Here is a 22049-nt window from a genome sequence, read left to right as displayed (position 1 = left end):
ATTTATTAATTATTGTCATAGCTCCTTTAACTAATTACTGCCATGACTAGATGAGCTTCACAATTATTGAAAGCTGAACAGGCATATTTTAAAACTGCTGAATATGAAAATAGTTGAAAGTTGTTTATTTGTTTAAACTGTGACTTTTTCCTCTCTTCCTCTGATTCCCCACTGGCAGTATTTGAGTCAGAAGCTAATGAGGACTTTAAAAAAACCAACTTTTTGAGAGGTTAAGTTTTTATTTTCAAGCGTTGTCCTGTTTTTTTTTTTTTTCCGTTCTTCAGAAGGTCGGCTGCGACAGAGAAATCGGCTCCAACAAAGTTGAGGACAAATGTGGTGTTTGTGGTGGAGACAACACCCACTGTAGAACCATGAAAGGAACCTTCACCAGGACACCAAAGAAACCAGGTAAGAACACAAGGAAACAACCAGCCCTCAAATTTCTTAAACACAGACGCTGCTGTATTGAACTGCTAAATGCAAATTTTGTTTTTCAATTATAAGAACTCTGGTGGCTTATTTAGGCAAGTAAAAATCATTAAAAGAAATTTCTGATTAGTTTTACTGTGATTTTATTTGAAAGACAAGCACAAAGTAACAGATAAATGTAAAGAAAGATTAAAAGGGGTTTGCACCTTTTTTTTTCTAATAAAAATCTGAAAAGTGTGGCATTTGTCTAAGCAGTAGTAGCCATTCAAAATTTCCACACTTTCCTTGATGGGCCCCTGGCTGGTCCTTAGCTGGTCCCCTACAATTCCTTTTTAAACATCAATATTTCAAAGAAAATATTTTATCATGATTTCTGGACATTAAGATCTAAAAAGAAGCTTCATCTCCTGGATGATGTTGGAGGGGATTTCGCTGGAAGTTGGAGGGAAGTGGGCTGCCATTCGGCTGGCTTTTCACAGAGAAGGGCAATTTTGAATGCCTGCTACTGTACTACATAGAAACATTCCCATACCATAATGCTCCTGCTCAAGCAGGCTTAATTCTGGTCTCACACCTTCTCTGAAGGAACTTTTGTGTTTCAATAGAGGCCCTGAAACCTGAAAATTGTTAGTTGAATTCCAGCATTCTCCTGCTAAATGTTTATATCCCCCTAGGTCTAGTGATCTGAGTATCAGTGTATGAATGTGTGTAGTTGTGAGTGCAACTGGGGGACTGTGGCTCTAGTGTAAAAAGGTAATAAATAGTCAACTAGAAAACACTGCAAGGATAAACTTATTTTTCAACCCAAACTATTTTGGGTAAATGCCCTAATTTTTGTGGTTTTCCATCGATATTTCATAAATTTTTTGCTTTTTACTTGGTTGGATTGACCATTAAATTAGGCTGGCTTAAACTCCATAAACAATCTATTGCGTATTGTACAGAGGAAGATGAGAGATAACTAAGTCGACAATACAGATAAGTTGAATGTCTCTAATAGAGCTCAAATTGCTCATCACATCAGATACTTTTAGCCACAGGCTGATATCCCCCATGTGATGCTGCTTTGTTGCTGTGACATACTGGAGATTGGGGCTAGAACCTTTCACATGACTATATTGATGTGTTGGCATGGCCTAGTCAAAGTCCTTACCAGCAGCCAAATGGGGACCGTTTGATAAGAACAGTATGGATCCAGCTGAGCAGGGGCCTGTCTCCATCTCAAATGTCTAATCCCTGAGGGACCTCATAGTACCGTATTTTCACGACTATAAGGCGCACTTAAACGTCTTTTTTTCCCCTCAAAATGTGCGGTGCGCCTGTCGTCCTATAATTCTCTTCTTGACGACTTAAAATTGAAGCTAAGTTTTATAAAAATTCAAAGTTCTTAAAAAGCAGAAAAAGTCTCAAACAAAGATCAAAAAATTCAGACAGAGGGCAGCTGAGTCCGGGTCCAGTGTTTATTGCTAAACACTACACATTTACACAAAGCTGGTGAGCCGAAGCTGACAAATGGTGAAACCAGCTCCCTTTTATACATTTCTTATCGGTGGAAAAACCCCCTTCAGAACATATTTCAGTCATTGGTAAAGGTCACATTGATATTTATCTGCAAAACACAGTGACATTCATAGACACATCTCATTCTTGTGAGAGCACTCTCTCAGGCCATGAAAACATCTGGTGCATTCAAATCAGAAACTTATGACGGTTTAGTCAAAAACATGTCAGCCCTTGCTTCAAACCATGTCAATCTACCATACTGCTCCCCCTTCGTCTCATCACCCTTTATGGGACCATTACTGCTCCGTGTGCTTTGAAAATAACAACTCCTTTGTATGGCCAGATTTTTGCTGAGCTGGACTACCTTGAGATGTCAAATATTTCATTTTTATTGCGGGTACTTTCTTATCACTAAGGGGCCTTAACCCTGCGTTGTCCTGTAGATCTCACTCTCAGCTGCAGCTGATACACACACTCACTCTGCTTCTCTCCTTTTTGGCCCCGAATTGCTCTTATAACAGTTTTTGGGAAAACAACTTTAAACTTATAAAACATTAACTTTATTTTATCTTATGATTAGTACAGATTAATACACAACACGCCCTATGGTGCGGTGCGCCCTATGTGTGTTGTAACTGCGACTTTTGAGACCACCTCATTGAGGAGATTATGAAAGAGTGGCTGAATGTAAGGAGACCAGGTGTTTTTTTTCCACTCATCACCATCGCTGTTAATCTGTAACTCCATGCGTGCCCATCTCACAGCTGATGTGAAAAACATGGGGAAACAAATTAACGCTGTGCTCGCTGTTCAACCGCTCGACATCGGTGTGAACCGGACCCAGCAGGTGCAGCAGAAGCAGCGAGTTTACATGCCAAGTCAATGGTTGACGCGCGTATAGGTGCAGCAAAAGGTCCCGCAGCGCGTTTTGAGCAGCAGGTGCAGCACGTCGGGAAGCGTTTAAGCATCTGACGCACAGCCAACGCGCTGCTGCTGCTCGAGATGGAAAAATTGAAGTTTTGCTGCTGGACGCGCCGCATCAACCAATCAGAGAAGCTGATCTGGGAGCTGACAGCGAGACAGACACAGCGCTCTGATGACATATGATATTAACGCAAATGAAAAGGGCTGGATGGATGAGGAGATGATGTGGCTGTGCCCATCTCACAGCCGATGTGAAAAAAAAGGTGAATCAAATGAACGCTGTGCTCGCCGTTATCCCGGGGGGTCTGACAAAGGAACTTCAACCGCTCGACATCGGTGTGAAGCGGCCGTTCAAAGTAAGGCTGCGAGCGGCGTGGGAGCGATGGATGACAGACGGAGACCACAGTTTTAGGATAAGTGGAAGGCAGCGCCGGGCAAGTTACGCCACCGTTTGCAGATGGATTGTAGATGCTTGGACTAACGTCTCTGCTGGCTCTGTTGTTCAAGCTTTTGCAAAAGCCGGCATTATTTCTGAAGAGCCGCGCTGCACGGAAAGTGACTCTGACAGCAAAGGGGAAATTGGCATGTCTGATTTAGCGCAGCTGTTTAATTCAGAAACAGAGGATGATGACTTTGATGGGTTCGATTAATACTTAGTAATAAATGCATGAATAAAGCACAATCATACTCAGTTTTGCTCCCGCTCTATTTTTCTACCTGAAAACTTAATTCAACAGCAGCCTCTGGGCGGGTCTCCTCCTCTTCACCGCGGTGGCTGGCAGGTGTTTTTTCATCTAAATAATCTAAATCTTGCAGCTATATTTGCTGTGATCAGTGGGAATAAAGTAGTTTTAATATGTTTCTAAGTGAGAAAGTCCACCTGATATCTATTTCTGTCGGAGGCGGAAGCAGCCTCCAGGCTGCCCAGCCTGGAGGCTGCTTCACCGCGGCTGCTGGCAGGTGTTTTTCATCTAAATAATTTTAACTGCAGGCACCAGGATACCGGTAATAAAAGCGAACATATTCCGTCGGCAGGTTTCAGGATTTTAAGTTAATTTAGGAGTGATCACAGCGCTGTGTCATCTGCGATGTGTCTGTCTCACGGCCAGCTGCCAGGTTTGATTAATACTTTGTTATAAATACATGAATAAAGCACAGTCATACTCAGTTTTGCCCCCGCAGTATTTTTAAATACGCAGTAGAGGTATTTAAAGGTAGTAGAGGACATGTACCTGTATATAAAAAATGCGCCCTATAGTCCGGTGCGCCTTATGTGTGTGTTAAATACAGAAATGGGACACATAACTGAGACTGCGCCTTTTAGTACGGTGCGCCTTATGGTCGTGAAAATACGGTACATCAGGGAAGAGCACTGAGCAAAATAAATACAGACTCACTGGGCTGGAGACGGCCAGCCAGAGCATCCATGTGGAACCTGAACAGCTGACAGCACAGAGGGTTATGAAGACTTTAAAAACGATGCCCAGAGATGTTCTCCATCTTATATGAAATTGTGCTATTTTACAAAGAAGAACAGGGAAAAGGTTAGATTTCAAAAGATTCTCTGCGGCTTCTAACAGAAACTCAGGGACTGTAAATGCAGTGAAAATAAACACAGTTGATTTGTTATAATTTAGTCTTTGTATTAGTATTACTTTTAATTTAAATATTCTGCTATGTGTTGTTTGTATTTATATATTTATTAAGTTTTTTGTTTTTTTTAAACCAAGCCAAGTGAGTGTCAGTGAGGATTAGCATATTGGCTAGCTCATCTAGATTTACATTTAACTTAATGTTATCTCAAATAAATAAAAAAGACAATGTACAATATACTCTCAAAAGGAACACATTGAAACTAAAAGGGTTTGTGTGGATAATGATGAATTACAGGAGTGAATAAAAAAAAAACATGCCCCACTTTTCATGATTTTTGCTACTTAAAATTTCTAAAACTATATTTTTGACTTGGTCTAATTAGTTGATGTGATCACACCAGGCTTCATTTCACAATATTAATTCAAAGATAACTGCATATATATATATATATATATATATATATATATATATATATATATATATATATATATATATATATATATATATATATATATATATATATATATATATATACACATATATGAGAGAGAGATGTGTATTTATATATATATATATATATATATATATATATATATATATATATATATATATATATATATATATATATATATATATATATATATATATTATATTTAGATACATATAAATATATAAATATTTTCTGTGTGTTTTTTGTTTTAGAATTATTTTTCTTAGCTATTTCTTATTTTTCATCTGCTTTAGAGTTATATGTTAAGCACTCAAGAAGGGTTATTTTTATGTGTTTGTCTTTCATACAAAAAAAATCCAAATTAAATATATTAATATTTCAGTTTGTTACATGACAAGATGAAAAAATAAAATAAAAAAGTCCAGAAGGTATATTGTGAGGTGTTTAGAGTTAACCATATTTATATTGATTGTTTCTTTGAAATATCAAATATGAAACATGCTTTTAGGAAATCTGATGCATTTTAATGAAATTAGGCTGATGTTCAGGCTTATCACACCATGATGTTATTTCTTATAACATCGGGTAAAAGTCCGGAAGCCCTCAGGGACATAAAACTAAATTTGCATAAAACCTAAAAATGAGCCCATTTGGAGAAATGTTTAAAGTGATTTAATGGTTTGTTTTTAGTCAAATCACTGTTTTTATATATTTGCATGTATAATAAAGGCGCACTGTGTGTATTAATAAACCTGCAATTTCTTTAAGAATCATGCTTAAGCTTTCCTTTAAACATTAATAGTTTAAACCTCTTCATGTAGAGTGTTTTCTATTTTCAGCTCCACACAAACATGTAAAAAGTACAAATTAAAGTAACTAGAAAGTCTCTTCAAGAGAGAAACTCTTTCCTGTTGAGCTCTCAATAAGCAGAAAAGGAAGGTGCCTCATTTTTTCTTATAACAAGTTTTCTCCCCTTCAGCTGCGTATATAAATAAATAACTTTAATGCATTTCCACCCATTCCTGACAGCAGCCTGTTCCATCCAGAGGGCTCCAAGATGGAAGTTCATCTATCAATAAAAAACATCTGAGCCTTCTAACAGGCTCAATGTGAAGATGCTTTGAAATAATTTCTGGCCTTTTTTTTCTTACCACTCACTTCTTATTAAACCCAACTTTTTTACAGGAAAACAATTGAGCAAGAGGGCCCAAAATGACTCCCCTCTGGTGGAAAACTCAATATGCAAGTATCCCTGCTGCCATCTTGTAGTGCAGATGGATGTCTAACTCTGTAGATATCTGAAGAAATCAGTGTCATAAACTGTTGTTTCTTCTGCCCCCTGTAAACTAATTAAGTGTCTGCTTTGGTTTTAATGTTATGGGCTCATTATAGGTAGAAGATGTTGTTTGTTATGAGTTGTGTGGCTTTTAATGTCAATGTCTGATGTGGAAATGTCCCCAGTCTACCAAACGTAGTTTACTTCTTGTTTTTTTGTTGGGACGGGGGGGGGGCATTTTTGGAGTTAGAAATGTCACTCTGAACCAGGCTACTGACCTTTGGAAGCAATCCACCATGTAATTGGCCATTCACAGTATGATTCACTAAAACCTAACGGGCACACTGATGCTCTGTTCAGTCCAATGAGTCACATCCACAGAGCCAATTTAAGACAAGAGTCTTTCTTTCAATCTACAATAAAGCTTTTAATCAAAATGTTATTTCCACCACTGGGCTTGTTGTTCAGATGTCCTCCAGAATTCTTCCTTTCTACTTCTTTTTTATTTTAGAAAGTTTGATTGGAGCCTTGAAAGTTAAACACCTACCAACGACTTCTATAACCTTGAGTGATCTCTCCAGTCGCATTCATAATCACCTCAGACTCACCTGCTGCTTCTAGAGTGTCAGGTCCATTCAGTCAAATCTGAGGATGAGCAATTGCACATAAGTCCGCCCCCCTCCTCCCGGTGACTGGCAGCAGAAAATTGTTTACCACCTCATTTATTGTGAATTCCTCCAGTCCCTGATTCGCTCATTATAAATGTGCTTCCACAGTGTGTAGCTTCCAAGCGAGAGAGACAATGAAATGATGACTAACTGATTTGTTTCTTCTTGAAGGGAAGACCAGAGGAGCCTTTTCTCTGCCTAAAGGAGCTCGAAATGTGTTTTTAAATGAGACAGAGGAGTCTAGAAATGTGTTGGGTGAGTGGCGGCGGGTTTGCAAGCGGTGGACATCTGCAGCAGAAGGCCACTTTGTTGGATCTGTAGTATATAGAGTAGAATAACCCTTTAATCATCCCTCATTGAAACAGTGGCCCAATCAATAAAGAGGCAATTCATTTACAGCTTGTAGCATATGGATTTTTTAAACCTCTTTGGCCATGTTTCAATGATACTTTCATTTATTTGTATGAGGTACATTAACACGACTTCCCCTTTCCCTCTTCAAACATCGCTGCTAAAAGCAAAGTGAGGAAAAATTCTGCAAAAGGCTGATGTCCACCGCTGCAAGCAAACAGTTTGTTTCCATATCTGCTTAACTTTTCTGTCTCCTCTCATCTTTTCTAACCTCCCCGCTTCTGCTGCCACTGCAAACTTTGAAAGGTTACCTTAAGATGTTTCATATTCCTCCTGGAGCTAGACACGTGAAGATCCAGGAGCACGAGGCCAGCCCTCAAAGTCTTGGTAAGTGCGACTTTCCGCTGGGTGCTTCACCGCTGTCCTCAAAGTGCTTTACCACGACACTGATGGCAGAATGTTCTCTAAAATCAGAGATTAAGAACTTTGCATAATTTATTTCCTCTTATTTCCCGGGCCGAGGAAATTGGTCTTCGCGTGGTTCATTCATTATTCATCAAGCTATTAAAGAGTTGTTTTTGGATTCCAAAACTTCTTCAAAGATCATTTTACAGTAAAATGAGTCCACAGACATCACTGGCCACACATTGGATGAATAAACAATATTCAGGTCAGATTAACAGAAACATGTTTGAAATTGCTTCTTTTCTCTAATGTTGTTTTAAAACCTCTAACCTAGATGCTACACAGAGAAAACTGGCTGTAAGGGCATGGAGAGCTATTCTAATACCACAACTCATATTAATGTCCAAATCATCAAAGCTACACTGTGGAAAAAGGGCTTCCATAAACAAGATAACTCTGAGAGGAGGTAGCATGAAGGAAGAAAGTATATATTTTATTTTATCTAGGCAAGAACGGTAGTATTAACAGGGTAGATAATTGGCTGAAAAGTTTAGGGATGATAGGCAGAGAGTTCTCACAGCTTTATAAAAGGTGTGATTAAGTTGTTTGTTTTTTGCTGTCTTTCAAAAATAATGGTTCAGTTTATGTTGCACTGGGATGCAGACATAAGAAGCCACCTATTCACATGCAGAAAATTGAGCTGGAGGGGTAAACTCACACAGATGTTGATTTTTCTCACTTTTTTCCCACCTGTCGTTCACTCTATCTGTGTTGTTTCACTAATGGATTTTGATTGTAATAAATATGTGTATGTTTAAAGATGCAGGAGGAATCAGAGGCTTCATCTCCTGACATTGGACTGCTAGAAAGCTTCAGCACCCTATCTCAGTGATAAAAGGAAAGATCAGGGTTGAGAATAGAGTTTTAAATTCATTACTTTATGCAGATGCATGCAATGTGCTATTGGAGATATCAAAGTTGTCCCTTTAACTAATCCAAATTAAGCATAAATGAAATGAGTATTTATAAATATTTAATTTTAAACAAATCAAAATTGGAAAAACACAGTGTTGCTATTTATTATCGCTATAACTGACTTTTAATTGATAGAATGAGAAGCAGGTCTGTGGACTTATTCACAGCTGCCTTAAACATCCCTCCTGATTAACTAGGTCATGTACAGACAGCCAAAAAAAACTCAGCACACATTAAAGACGTTTTTCTACCGACCACCTTTAGAGGTAGCCTGGAGCACCTGCATCTGTTTTGTTTTGACATTCTGAATGCATCTGTCCAGCCCCTACAACACTCTGCATCTGATTTGGTAAATGATCTGACATAAAATTGAGTTGTTAGAGTCAATGGCAAAAATAAGGCATTAAAGTGAATGGGGCTATTTGCTATTTAGAAATGATGGAGCCCTCTGCCACCAACACATTATGAAATTACTCATCCAAAGCACTAGATATTTTATTCTCTGCCCTCTCTCTTATCTCTGTTATGCTGTGGATATAAGCAAATATAAAGCTTAAAGGTGGAATAATTCCACAAAATGTGTCTCAGACTAATCCCAGCTGTTATATCTATATAACTGTAGTTGCAGTTATGAATATATTTTGCAGTCTGCTGGCTAATAATGAATGTTTACTACAGAAAATATAGGTTTCGTACTTTTAGGTTTCGTTTAGAAGTTTAGAAGGAGTGTTTTATGTTTGTTTGTTTCTTGTGGTCAAAGTAAAATTGCTGACTGAAAATCTTTCTGGAACGGGGATTCTATTTCTATATCATTTATTATTATTATTTTTATTTATTCATTTTCCAAATGCATATATGATCATTTTCTGCAGTTGCTAAGATACTAATGGCTGATGACCTCTCAACAGAGCTGCAGATTATCTACAGAGAAGTCAAATTAATAAACAAAAAGGTAAACTTATATAATCAGAAACTAGAAAAAAAATGTATGAATTAATAAATAATCAAATCATGTTTTAATATAAACCAACTTTTCTAATTTATGACTTTAAACTTTTAATTCATGGACTTTCTATTTATTCATGTTGGTATACATGGCCATTAAAGAGGATTGTCAAATCCTGTACATTATTTAGAATTAGCCAATGGATTATTTTTATATCCTAAGGCTGAAAATAAAATGATTTAATAATGATATAGATATAAAATGTTAGCAGTTAAAACGGTTAGGACCAACAGCACGTCTAATGTCATTATAATTTCCCAGTTCTTTTCATTTTAATTTCTTCCGTGGACGTTAAGATTGGTTCCTCTGACATAATCAGATGATGCAGCAGCGCCAGCTTCAGATGTTGGTGTTATATTAGATCTGTCTGCTCCAGCAGGTCCCTGCTGTTTGACGCTTTGCATCCCTGATGTAAAGTACTGGAAATATTAGAGGATTTAATAAGTAAACAACCAGGCATGAAGAAAAATATTTCGATAAACCCTTGGTGTCTACAATTGCTTTGTAATAAACTCTTAACACGTCATCAAGGCCGTTGGTTTTCTGTGAGGTGCAACAGCTGTTGTATAAAAATGCCACAGCAGGATTGCCCATATAAAGAAAAAATAGCAGACGTTATTTTTAGTTAGCTCTCTACTGGAGTGTTTTTGGAAATTTCATAAACATTTTTCTAGATAAAAGGTTCCCTGAGAGTGTTCCATTACTGGAACTAGAATACGAATTACCCTTAAGGATGCTCTTTTATTTCCTCCCATGATTTAGAAAATCAAAAATCCGTAAAATGCAAACTGAGGTTTTCACATAATACATAAGTGAAAAATGTGAGATTATTTCTTCATATTTTATTTTGTCAGTTTTTTTTTATTGTTTATGGTTTTAGTGCGTCAGTTTTAAAGTAAAAAATATATATATAAAAAAATTAGAACCAGTCATTCTTTCTTCCAAACAGATGTAAATTGAAGAAGGTTTTATGGAGCTGTATTACCCCAGGCTCACACCGACTCCGGTCTTACCGTTGCGGTGCGGTGGGTGCGGCGCCGCAGTGATTCCAAGTCATTAAAAAGACGTTAACCTCTCTCACCGGCTGCTGAGCTGTCCGGCTGCGGTTACTGAGACACTCCGGCGCTGCAGAAAATTCCGCAAGAAAGCTATCCTTGCGGCGTGCCGGAGCCCTCCGCAACAAGCTCTCGCAAATATCCTTATTTGGGCCGTGTTATCGAGTGAAGTTACGTGAACTCAAGTGAACTTCTGTTAAATCTCTGGACCTGTTGCCGGAGCCGCAGAGCCGCACCGCACCGTAGTCAAAAGGGCGGTGTGAGAGGGGGTGTGCGGGAGTTGCGGTCTCCGTCGGCTCGGTAACCGCACCGGAGCCAGTGTGAGCAAGGGGTTAAGGAATGAGGAAAAATAAACATCAAATAAAGTACAAGAGAAACATTTAACGCAAATAGACTAAATTAAAGCTTTAGATTGAAAAAAGAAGCTTAAAGGGAACAGAAAATGAACAGACTGTTTAACGAATCAATAAGTTGCATAAAAGAGACTTGAATTGAAAATAAAGAAAATAGTTTTTCAATTTAAAACTAAAACCAAAACAAAACATTTTTTTCTTAAAAAAAAATGGGTACTATAGAAAGATAAATTAAAAAGTTTCTCTCAGTGGCATGTTTTCCACCCAGTTTCATCAGCATTTCTCTCTTTGTCAGTTGTTTTGTAAGAAAGTTGCCTCTGGGTTGAAATAAGGTCTTCCAGCCTCATTATATATTTTTGGCCTACAAGTTGTGTTCCAACCTCCTGATGGGGCTCATGTTGTTACTGGTTAACAGTTTTGAGCGTAAACTCAGAGCAGGTTTTTCAAACAGTATGTGTATGAAACACATCTAAGATTGATGATGAGACTCCGAATGGGCCATTCCATGATCATTGGTCCTAATGAAAAGGTTTGTCTTGTTTAAAGCAATTACATACTCTGTAGTCAGCTGTGAGGTTCTTTCTCTTTTTTTTGTGAGCTTTGGTTCCTCTGATGACTTGGTGCAGAACCTTTTTTTTCTTGTGAGGTCCAACAGCTGTTATTTGAAAATGCTGCACTGCAAAGACGATATGTGGCATTATAGCTTAATTTAGGAACAAATCAAAATGACACAACTTTTTTAAAATCGCAAAGCCATGCAGAACATCCTGAACAGAACTAAAGTGCAAAGTTCCATTTTCCTCCATGTATTTCAAACAATATGACGACTCCCATCTCTGAAGTCTACTTCAAAGTCTTCTCTTTCCTTCTTTGGAAAAATGATGTTTATTTTATTTTGTTACTGTTAAATGTAGAAATTATGTCCCCTAAAAAAAGGCTGTTGTGCCTCGGGGCTTCCTCACGGTTCTTTTCCTGGGAGCAAGTTATTTACTATTCTTAACTCAAACTGGGTTGTAATAATTTGTAATAATTCCCAGTTAAAGTCAAATGTCAAATTTAACCCAGCCTGATTTATTTATTGATGGTTCACGGTACAATAGTTGGTGTTCCCGAATTCCACCACAACCTGTTTGGTTTGTGTGCTGCAGCCATCTGTCCATCTTCCTTTGTTAAACTGGTTTAGTTGGAATTAAATAAGGTTTAAGAAGAAAGAGGAAGGATAAAATATCCAACTTCTAGACTTACGACTAGATGGCATTTAAGTGCTTGCAATATGACACCTGGTATATGGAGGATAGGCCTCAACTGGTATTAGTAGGATATACTCACCAACTTGGAAGCAATGAGATTGGAAACAGTTTGTGGCAAATCTGCAGCAATAGTCATGTAGGGATTGAACTGTTAGGTTGAAAACTGGATTTTTTTTCTTTCACATCCATCCTATTTTTTCTATCTTGAATTAACCTACATTACACAAGGTTACCAGCAGTCTTTATTCTATTCCGCTTCTGTTTATCTGAGGTCTCTGAGGGTAGGGTCCCCTCTTCTGCATTTCCTCAGTAATTTTGAATAGGCCAGCCTGTTTTGGATTGTCTTTGGAAGTGATTTTCCCCCTGTTCTTGAAACAGTCATGCCCAACATTTCCATACCATTAACAGGTTTTTCTGTCTTTTCCACATTGGGGGCATATTTAGGACTGTTTTTTTGTGGATACTTCATTCATGTCAGTCCAAGAATCCACTATAGTGTCCTGCCTCTCAGCGCATACAAGATTTTAGCATCTGAACCTAGGACAGTATTTTAGTTTTTTTGCCTTGAGTTATTCAGGCGCCATCTAGTTATAACTCAGATAACTTGTTTTTGAGCCATGCTTTGGTTACAATCAAGCACACATGAGGATAGACATCTCCCCCTGATGCAACAAAGGATCCAGGCTATTTTAATCAGTCCCTATTCTTTCCTTCCTGGTTGTCAGAGTAAATATACTCTGTAGGGTGCATGTAAAGATAACCCTTTTTTTATATAATATACTGAGATGTTCACAAGGGCACAACATATTTGAGGACATAAACAAAACTGAGGGTACAAAATAATTATTTTTTATTTATTCTGTAGTTTACTCTCTTTCAAAAACCCTCTTTTGTCAAGACAGTTGTGTGGGATGTTCTGTAGAGAAAAAAGAAAATAAAAAACAGAATTAAATATCCTCAGCCTCCGTGTCCAAAAAAAAAGAGAGAAAAAAAAACAAAACAAAGTATTAACAGAAAGTTGGACCTGGTGAGCCGATCAAAAACAACAAAACAGTACAGCAGGGGGTCAATCCTATACAGGGCCGTTGAGGCCCCTACTAGTAGGACTAAGGAAAAAATAAACTACTAAAGAGAAATAAAGTATCGAAAACAGGACAACCGGTCCCACCAGGCCAAAATCAAAACGAAAACAACTTCCAAGCAAAGGCTAACAAAAATATCGCATGGCAGATCGGAGGTGTCAGCTGCGGCCTACAGCCGCAGACAGGTTCGCCTCCTCCATTGTGCAGATGAATGAGCGAGCAAAGGGCAGCACCCCAGATCAAAAATGCAGCCTATTTATAGGCGGTCTAACAGCCACTAATTAACCAAAAAAAAAGTATCCAAACTCCAAAACATACTAAACAAAAATTCATTAAACTAAAGTCAATATTAAACCATCTAGAAAGAAGAATTAACAAAATAATTACGTGCCCAAAGCACATAACATATACTGAGACGAAATCAGGCCACAAGGAAAAGAAAAAGAAAACTTCTTTATTATTCTGGTATGTAGAAAAAAAATCCCGGTTGTCTGTAATAACAAGAATAGTTCAGTCTGATTCTGTGCACCTAAATGTGTGTCAAAAGTCTAAGATATCTTCTTTTATAGGCTTGAGTTAAGATTTTTTTTTCCAGTTCTTTAGGAAAGTCGAACGTTTAGGTCTTTTTTTTCTGAGCCTTCTCACCATCCTTGAGGGATTTACGGGTGAGGATTGAAGAACAGGGAGATTCTTCAGTAAGTTCTTCAAAATTTCACATACTTTTATTTATATACACCTTTTAAAGGATAACTTTCACCTTTTAGTTTTTAGTGTTTCAACTAAAGCTCTTTTGTGTAAGATTTACTTCCATCTACTGAATGACCAAAAGAATCTGATATTAATTTGGTCTATTATTTCTGACCATGAAAAATATATCAGCCTCCATTAGTCTTAACAAATTATGAATAAATTATGAAACAAATGGAAAATAGCTTGGAAAATACAGAATAAAGAAGTTGTGGCTGCCTGCTGATAACTTCTTTGAAGAATAACAGCAAATTAAAACTAATTTCTCCTTAATTTTTTCTTCTTGGTTACTTTCTAATCTCTTTCGATTATTGGTGGTCCTCTATTTAAACATAAAATGCCAAGAAGGATCTGCAGTCACCTTTGCTTGTTTTATTCTCCTCCTCCATCAATAACATAAGTTCATGCAGGTTTGTCCCTTTTCAGTTACCATAAAAAAGATTGTAACATAGCATTGCATCCTTCACTGGGTGCATTGTCACCTATGTATTAATAAACAACTTATTTTGACATATGGGAACACATTCATTTTTGATGAGATGGTTGTTAGACCTCTGTATGGTATGTATTTATAAAGGCAATACTTGATTTTTGCTAATTAAAACCCAAATAAAAAACAAGTTTTTCTTGAATTATAGTAAATTTAACAAAACTTACCCTTCTTGAAATTCAAATTATTTGTTTTCATATAAACATGGTTTAAAATGTGGTTTCTGTCCTCCAGTCTACCAGTTCTTTAGAATTACAAAGAATCTTTGTCTTTAAAACTGAAATATGTTTCTCAAAAAAACTAACACTAAATCAAGAAAAGGCTAATCCAAAAATCCGTTGTTTTTTTTTTTTAGATAAACAACTGAATACATAAAAGGGACTGTTTATTCTTTTTTATACTTTGCATGTGACTAAATGAAATTCAGTATTGCAAAGCCTATTCAAAGAAAAATAACTCCTGCATAAAGCTGGAGAGAAAAGTCTTCAAAGTACTTGCAAAAAAAAAAAAAAAAAAACACCTAAGGTAAAATTACAAAATTATTATTATTTTATATCCAGAATATTAAGGAACAAAATAAATGACCTGATCATATAAATCCTGGATTGAACTTAACTATATACAGCATATTGATGGTTCCTGGCCTCTAGAATAAATTCATTTGACATTTCGCTCCCGAAATAACTTCTAACCCAAATATCTTCTTTATTTTCTGTGACTGTTATTCTTACAAGTGTAACCCAACAAAATACAGACAGAAAGTAGTTTTTTATATTTGATCCAATATATATATATATATATATATATATATATATATATATATATATATATATATATATATATATATATATATATATATATATATATATATATATATATATATATATATATATATATATATATATATATATATATATTTTTTGCTTTTTAGTTTAGAAAAATATCAGTAGAGGACTGATTGTTTGAACTCTCATGTTCACAAAGAATGTAATAGTAAACGTTATGACACGTAGTTGAACTCATATACAGTAAGAGGGAAGCTGACCTATTTTCTTTCAAGTTTCTAACATTTGCAAGTTTGCAACAACATCTCTTAATCCTTTTTTAGAACTTTGCCTACACATATACTATGGTGTGTTTTGAAACAGAGACGTGGCAGTGCACAGGAAATATGGCTCATAGATAGTTTGAATGTTATAGAAACATACTTCCTGTATTTTGTTGTATTTATTTCCAGTATTTAGCTTAGGCTTCTTTTCCCTTAATTACTGTTGTGGAGATTTATGGGAATTCAAGTGATTTGTCTTAGTATGTGTGTTTATGACCAAAGCTAGCACAACCACCATTGATGACATTTTAAAGCACTTCTTGCTTCTTGATGCTTATGAGCTCTACAGAGATGCTGATTTAATTTCCCAGTAGGGCTTGGTACCCACCTACACTATTGAAACCAGTAGCTGATTGCATTGTCCATGGTATACAGTAGCTGTGTCAAGTTCGCCAGCAAACTGACCGTAGTTAAAACAAATGTAATGCGAAGATGAAGATGAGGTATCAGAACATTGATTGATTGATTGATTGATTAAAGGAGAACACATTTTTAAACCTATTGAATGACACTTACATTTATATATTTTTAAAAGAATTACTTGCATGTTGTGTTTATTACCAGACAATGATGGTGTGAAAAACGCAGAACAAAACATTGACAACGTTTGTCCTTAGCAATTGTTCCTTTGAAAGATTGCAAGCAAAGATTTTAAGCAATCCTTAAAGAAGGTATTAGAAACTAAGGTTTAAATTGCAACCAATGTCATGGAAGGGATCTTTCACTGCTGCTTCCAAACAGCAAATACATGTATACTAAATCCAGAAATGCGGAAGCCCTTTACTAGGATCGGAGCGCTTCTAAATTGGACTAAGAAAAGCAGAATGTCATTCTGAAAGCCTTTTCAGAAAGCCAGAACAATGATTTCTACAGGCTGAAGAGGGGCCGCAACATCCGGCTTCTTATCAACGCGCTGCTAGAAAGCAAGCATCTGTGAGGAGTGTTGGTGCACATTAAGTGGATCCCTCACACATTTCTAAAGGAAGCAGTGATGCTTAACAATATACATTGATGGTTTTTGACCAGCATTTGGAACAATTTGTGCTGCATCTCTGCAGTTTTTTTTCTTTTAGCCAGAGGAACAGAAAACAACCTGACTTCAGAGCAAGAAAGGGTCTGTTCATCCTAAGGTGCAAGGAAAAATCACAGAAACATTGTGAAATGGAAGAACAGACAAAACTCTCAAGCAGTTAGACATGCACACTAGGGGTTGAACGATTCACAAAATCCACGGTTCGGTTCGATTCACGGTTTCGTTGTGTTAGGTCCACACCAGACACAACATATTTAAGGACACGAGACAAAAGAAGATGAGGGTTCAATCAGTTTTATTTTTAACTTCTCCACTTTTCTGATCTTTCCTAAAAGGGAAAAAGAAAAAAGATGGTCAGTTGGCCCTCAAATCCCGTGTCCCATAAAAAAAGGAATCGGAAAAAAAAGAGAAAAGAGAAACAAAACCTTCCAAAAAGTATTAACAGAAAGATGGACCTGGTGAGCCGGCAAAAAAGAACAAAACGGCACAGCCGAGGGCCTAAGCAAAAAAAAGAAAAACAGGGAAAAACCTATCTTAAAGAAAAGATCAAAAACAGGACCACCGGTCCCACTAGGCCAAAATCGGGAAAGCACAAAAAAATACAAAAATTACCACATGGCAGCCTCAAGTCTCAGTTTCAGCCCGAGCGAGAAGAAAAACTGCGTCTCAGCAGGGCGGAGTGGGGCGGACTAGAGCGTTCTCACATTCTGAACGCCGGCCTATTTATAGGCGGGCCACAATGCTGCAAATTAACGTAATTAAATAACCAAAAGAAATAATAATGTGCCCGGAGCACATAACACATGGTCACGGTTTTCGGTTCGATTTGATATATGTTGATTGTTACACCGAAATCCCATAAAAATTTATGAAATTAATGAAAAAATCCCCCCAAAAATAATGGATTGTAATTATTTTAAGTGATCCGCGGAAACCCTGGATCATTTCCGTATGTTTTGCTGCTTTGAATTTAATCATCTCGCGCATGCTCTCTACCATCTCCAAGGGACTCAGAGGGGAGCGAACGGGAGCCACAGTGGGGGCTGTAGGCTTTGCTTTGAGCAGCCAGTCTGGAGCGCAGCGGGGCGGAGGGGGGGTTGCTGACGGAGTATGAGGGATTTCAGGGTTAGCATGACATGTTGGTCATTTTGCTGTTAGCATAAACAAAATGTGTTGCAAAATGCTTGCACACTGTTGCACTTTTATCCACAACTTTCTTTCCGGTGTCATCGTAGGTCACTCTAAATGCAAAGTGGTCCCATACAGCAGACCTATAAAGTGCTGCTGGCGCGTCTTCCAACTCCTGTTCTTTCCCACTCGCCAGTCCGACACAATTCTCCACAACAACTGATTTTTTTCTGCTACACCTGGCTAAGCTGCTTCGCTTCTTCTTCTTCTTGTTTACTACTGGTGGTTGGCTTTGGTCGCAGTACCGCCACCTTCTGCTCTGGAGTGTAAACGCTTCGCCTATGAGAAAAAGGAGCAGCGCATGAACCGAACGAAACACACGCGAATCGAACCGAACGGTTCGGACGGTTTTCATAAATCGTCCCATGGTGAATAAAACATTATTTGGCCAAATAATGCTATATTAAATGATTTGCTTAATCAGGAACCAGTAACCTTTAGTTAAATTACACTATATAACACTAATGTTATATCAGTGTTAAAACCTTAGTGAAATAAAAAAAGGGTAAAGGGTAGCATGCAGTCCATCCTGTTAGCTTTGTCTTTACTCACCAGTAAACAATGAAATGATCAAAATCATCAAAATACATTGTTTTTTCTGTTCCTAGATGTGCCAGACCTACAAACCTTTTTGTCCATGTCTATTTGGAAGACTTGAGTTTCCATCCAGCAGCAGCTTAGAAGGCAGGCTCACAGCAGGAAGGGGGGGGGGGGGGGGGGGGTTGTCCATGAGGCTCACACCAAGGGATTCTTAGGAGACTTTCTGTTTTGCAGGAGTTTGGTTCTGAAAGGTCAGCCATCATTCTGGAGATCTGGGCCTTTTTAGAGTCTCCATGGCGGTGCCGTCTTTCGATGTGGACCCTCAGGCAGCTTCCTGGGAAAGAGAGAATAATTCTGTGTGTTGTGTGGTTTTAACTGTCCTCAACACAGAGTGCGGTGGCACACCTCTGTGGGAGTTCCTGTGGAGGCAGTTGGCTGAAAAGGGGAGGGTTGCAGAGGTCTTAAAGATGTTTATGAGCCAAAAATGTATCCTCTTCTTCGGTCATCATGTCAAGAGGAAATATGGAAACAGGTTCCAATGTCCAAAACCACGATCATGTCACATGGCACAACAAATAAAACCAATATACAATATAGCGTACAATATAGCGTAAACCAATATACAATACAGCTCTTGAACACCACCTCAACTTATCGGTTCCATCTTTGGAGAGTCTGGCAAACCTAGGGATATTGATGACTGATGACTTTGTTCAGCTTTCCAAAGCAAATAAAGGACTTCAACAGTCTATCTCTCAAACATTCAGGTCTGCCATGTTGAGGCAGAATCGGAAAAGAGCAGATTAATTGAGATGGTGGAACTGCGGAAAGGTTGGCGATATGTTACAGTCCTATGCTGAGTTGTTTTGCAAGATTAGAATGAGCTTTATAACCTGTGAATACATACACAAACAATAGATTAATGTGCTTTGACTTTGCTTGTTTGTTTTACTTTTCTCTTTTCTTTGTAGTTGATAATAGTTTCACTCTTCCAGCCAGCTGAGATGGCCCAGGGAGAGCTTTGTATGAAAGTAAAGCACTTCAAGACTGATTACCTTTATTTTTTATACCCTGTGGCTCTAGGAAAAATCAATACCGCAGAACAGAAATTGGACCAAACAAAACACAATCAAAGCAAGTTGAAAACATTTCAAGTTGAGTCTCACTGTTGCGTCTAAATGGACCTATTCATGTAAAACATTAGCACATCCTAAACCAAACAGCCCTGCTAAACTTTAGAACTGTTCCTCTGCTGTATATCAGTAAACATCCTTCCTGCTGCTGTCATTACTTTAAAAATGACACACTGATGGATTACTGATTCTTCTGACCTGCTTATTCCTTGAACTGCTGTGTTTTCTCAGAATTCCTCTCTCATTAACCCAGTATTATATTCACACTTCAGAAAAAATAAATAGCACTGCCTCATATATATATATATATATATATATATATATATATATATATATATATATATATATATATATATATATATATATATATATATAGCCCTAAACTTACAGTGAGATTAGCACACTCAAGAAAGAAAACTGCTTATTTTAATGGAATAATTTGGACTGTTTTCTCTGGTGCTGACTAATGAGAATTTACATCAAACTGTGGGATTTGAACATACAAGCTAAGAAGGACTTTATTTATTTATATTTTATAAACAAAGTATTGTGCAGGTGCTCATTAAATTCTTCCCCATAACAACATTTTAGGTGAAAAACAGCACAGCCAGAAACCGGAGGTAGTGTGTATTGGGAAGTTCCAACATGTTGTTTATTCCAGTGAAAATAAATCACCTCGCTGAGATTTAAAGAACACAGAGCTTCTTTCACTGTCTCAAGTAAAAAGCCGTTGGTGTCCAAACAAAAAAGATATAGCACGCTACATATTTTTCACCTATAGCAATTTATTTTTCATTCAAAATAACTAATTTAAAAATCTTTTAAAAAAATACTAAGCTTTAAAAGATTTTTTTGATACCGTTCAGTCTGATAGTTCCTTATTTTAAAACATTATTGAAAACAATTTACTCATCAATAGGGCCAAACAATACAGGCAAGTTTTTGTTTAAGAAAATAGAAAAACATGTTTTATCATTTATCTGTATACAAAACTATTTTTTTCCTTCTCCCTTCTGTAGCCTTCTTTTAACTTGATCTGGCATTTAATCCCTAAGTAGTTCAACAGTCTGTCTCTCAACTATATTGCTAGCACAGTACATTTTTTTCTACTTAATATTTGCACTCATATTTTATTTATCTCGCTAAAAAGACAGGTGAAAACTGTGAATTTTACAATCAGAAAATAAAAAATGCTAGAATATACCGTCTTTTCAAACAAGGATTTAGAACAAAAACGCTTCTGTAGCTTAAAATGAACAAAATCAAAAAAAAAAAAAAACTCTAGTAACCCTAATAATATTAAAATACTTCATGGACATGATGAAGGTCTGAAAACCTCAGAAAAAGTCTGACATGTTTTAGCATAAGTCTATTTCTGTGGGCAAACAGATCACAATGAATCAGCAATTGCCTTAAAGAGACACTCTGCTGTCCTCCACATTTGGCCTATCCCTCATCAACATGACTCAATACGTAAACACCCACTGACATTTCTGTTCTCAAGGAGAGTATCCTCTGACCTTCTTATTACCACGTTGTTGTCTATTAGACTTTGCCATGTGGATTTATTAACAATAACTTATTGCCAATGAGTAAGCTCTGCACTGGTGGCAAGAAGATTATGTGGTTATGTAATTATACAGTCATGCATTTTAAAATGTGTTTCTGTTCCTAATTCTTAGTATGTCAGCACCAGATAATAACAGTCCTTATACTGATTGTTTGTGAGTCTTTTTAATAAAGCTCAATATTTTTTCAGTTAAGATGTTCAATTTGAAAGTAATTATTTTAATTGTGAGCAGTGATAACAAGCAGACCTATTAACTAAGATAAAGAGCACATTTAGTAAGAATTGATCAATGGGGCAGCCTATATACATATATACAGTGTGTATTGCATATAAAATCTACTAAAGTTGTTTTCTGACAGTTCTTTGGTCTCACAATTTCCCACAACAAATGACTGATTGCAGCAATCAAGAACCAGGCAACTGGACATTACATCCTTAACGGGAAAGGAGACCAGCTAAAGTCCAGGAGCTTCATTGACCTTGGCGTGGAGTGGCACTACATCATTGAGGGAGATGTGGAGACGCTGCACACTGATGGACCTCTGCATGACCCTGTGGTGGTTCTGGTGAGTGTATTCAATTAGTGAAAAGTCTGCAGGCTGTATTAGAGATGCTGTGGAAAAGAGATTTTAGATTTGGTGTTTTTATAACTAGAAGTCGAGTCATCCTTTCCTAGAGTAAAATGCAACATCTTAAAATACATGTTTCATCTCTTTAACTTTTTTACAGCTCATCTTAAACTTATTGGGATCTTTGGTGATGTGCTGATGTATTAAAACATTTCAAATAAATAGAAAAAGGTCTTGATCTCACATTCTATTTGTAACAGAGGGATTGATAAAATTAAAGGTTTCTTATTAATTGGACATGATCTCCCCCCCATGAAGAAAAACAACAATTAGTTGGATTATATGTA

General features: G+C 37.1%; 1 protein-coding gene across 5 annotated transcripts in view; it reads left to right on the top strand.

Moving 5' to 3' along the window:
• adamts3 (ADAM metallopeptidase with thrombospondin type 1 motif, 3) overlaps positions 1 to 22049 on the top strand; it is a 284275-nt gene that overhangs the window by 220103 nt on the left and 42123 nt on the right. The window contains exons 15-19 of one of the 5 annotated variants that reach the window (XM_038298272.1): positions 285 to 408; positions 6089 to 6145; positions 7019 to 7102; positions 7505 to 7585; positions 21536 to 21699. In XM_038298272.1, coding sequence (XP_038154200.1) covers positions 285 to 408; positions 6089 to 6145; positions 7019 to 7102; positions 7505 to 7585; positions 21536 to 21699 — 510 coding nt within the window. The remainder of the gene's footprint in view (positions 1 to 284; positions 409 to 6088; positions 6146 to 7018; positions 7103 to 7504; positions 7586 to 21535; positions 21700 to 22049) is intronic. The other 4 variants (XM_038298273.1, XM_038298274.1, XM_038298277.1 and 1 more) reach the window with 4 other exon arrangements.

The sequence above is a fragment of the Cyprinodon tularosa genome, unplaced genomic scaffold, assembly GCF_016077235.1.
Source record: "Cyprinodon tularosa strain WSP-4 unplaced genomic scaffold, ASM1607723v1 ctg404, whole genome shotgun sequence".
In the NCBI taxonomy this organism is placed as follows: domain Eukaryota; kingdom Metazoa; phylum Chordata; class Actinopteri; order Cyprinodontiformes; family Cyprinodontidae; genus Cyprinodon; species Cyprinodon tularosa.
The sequence above is the reverse complement of the archived record's forward strand: the minus strand, read 5'-3'. Positions and strand labels throughout refer to the sequence as shown.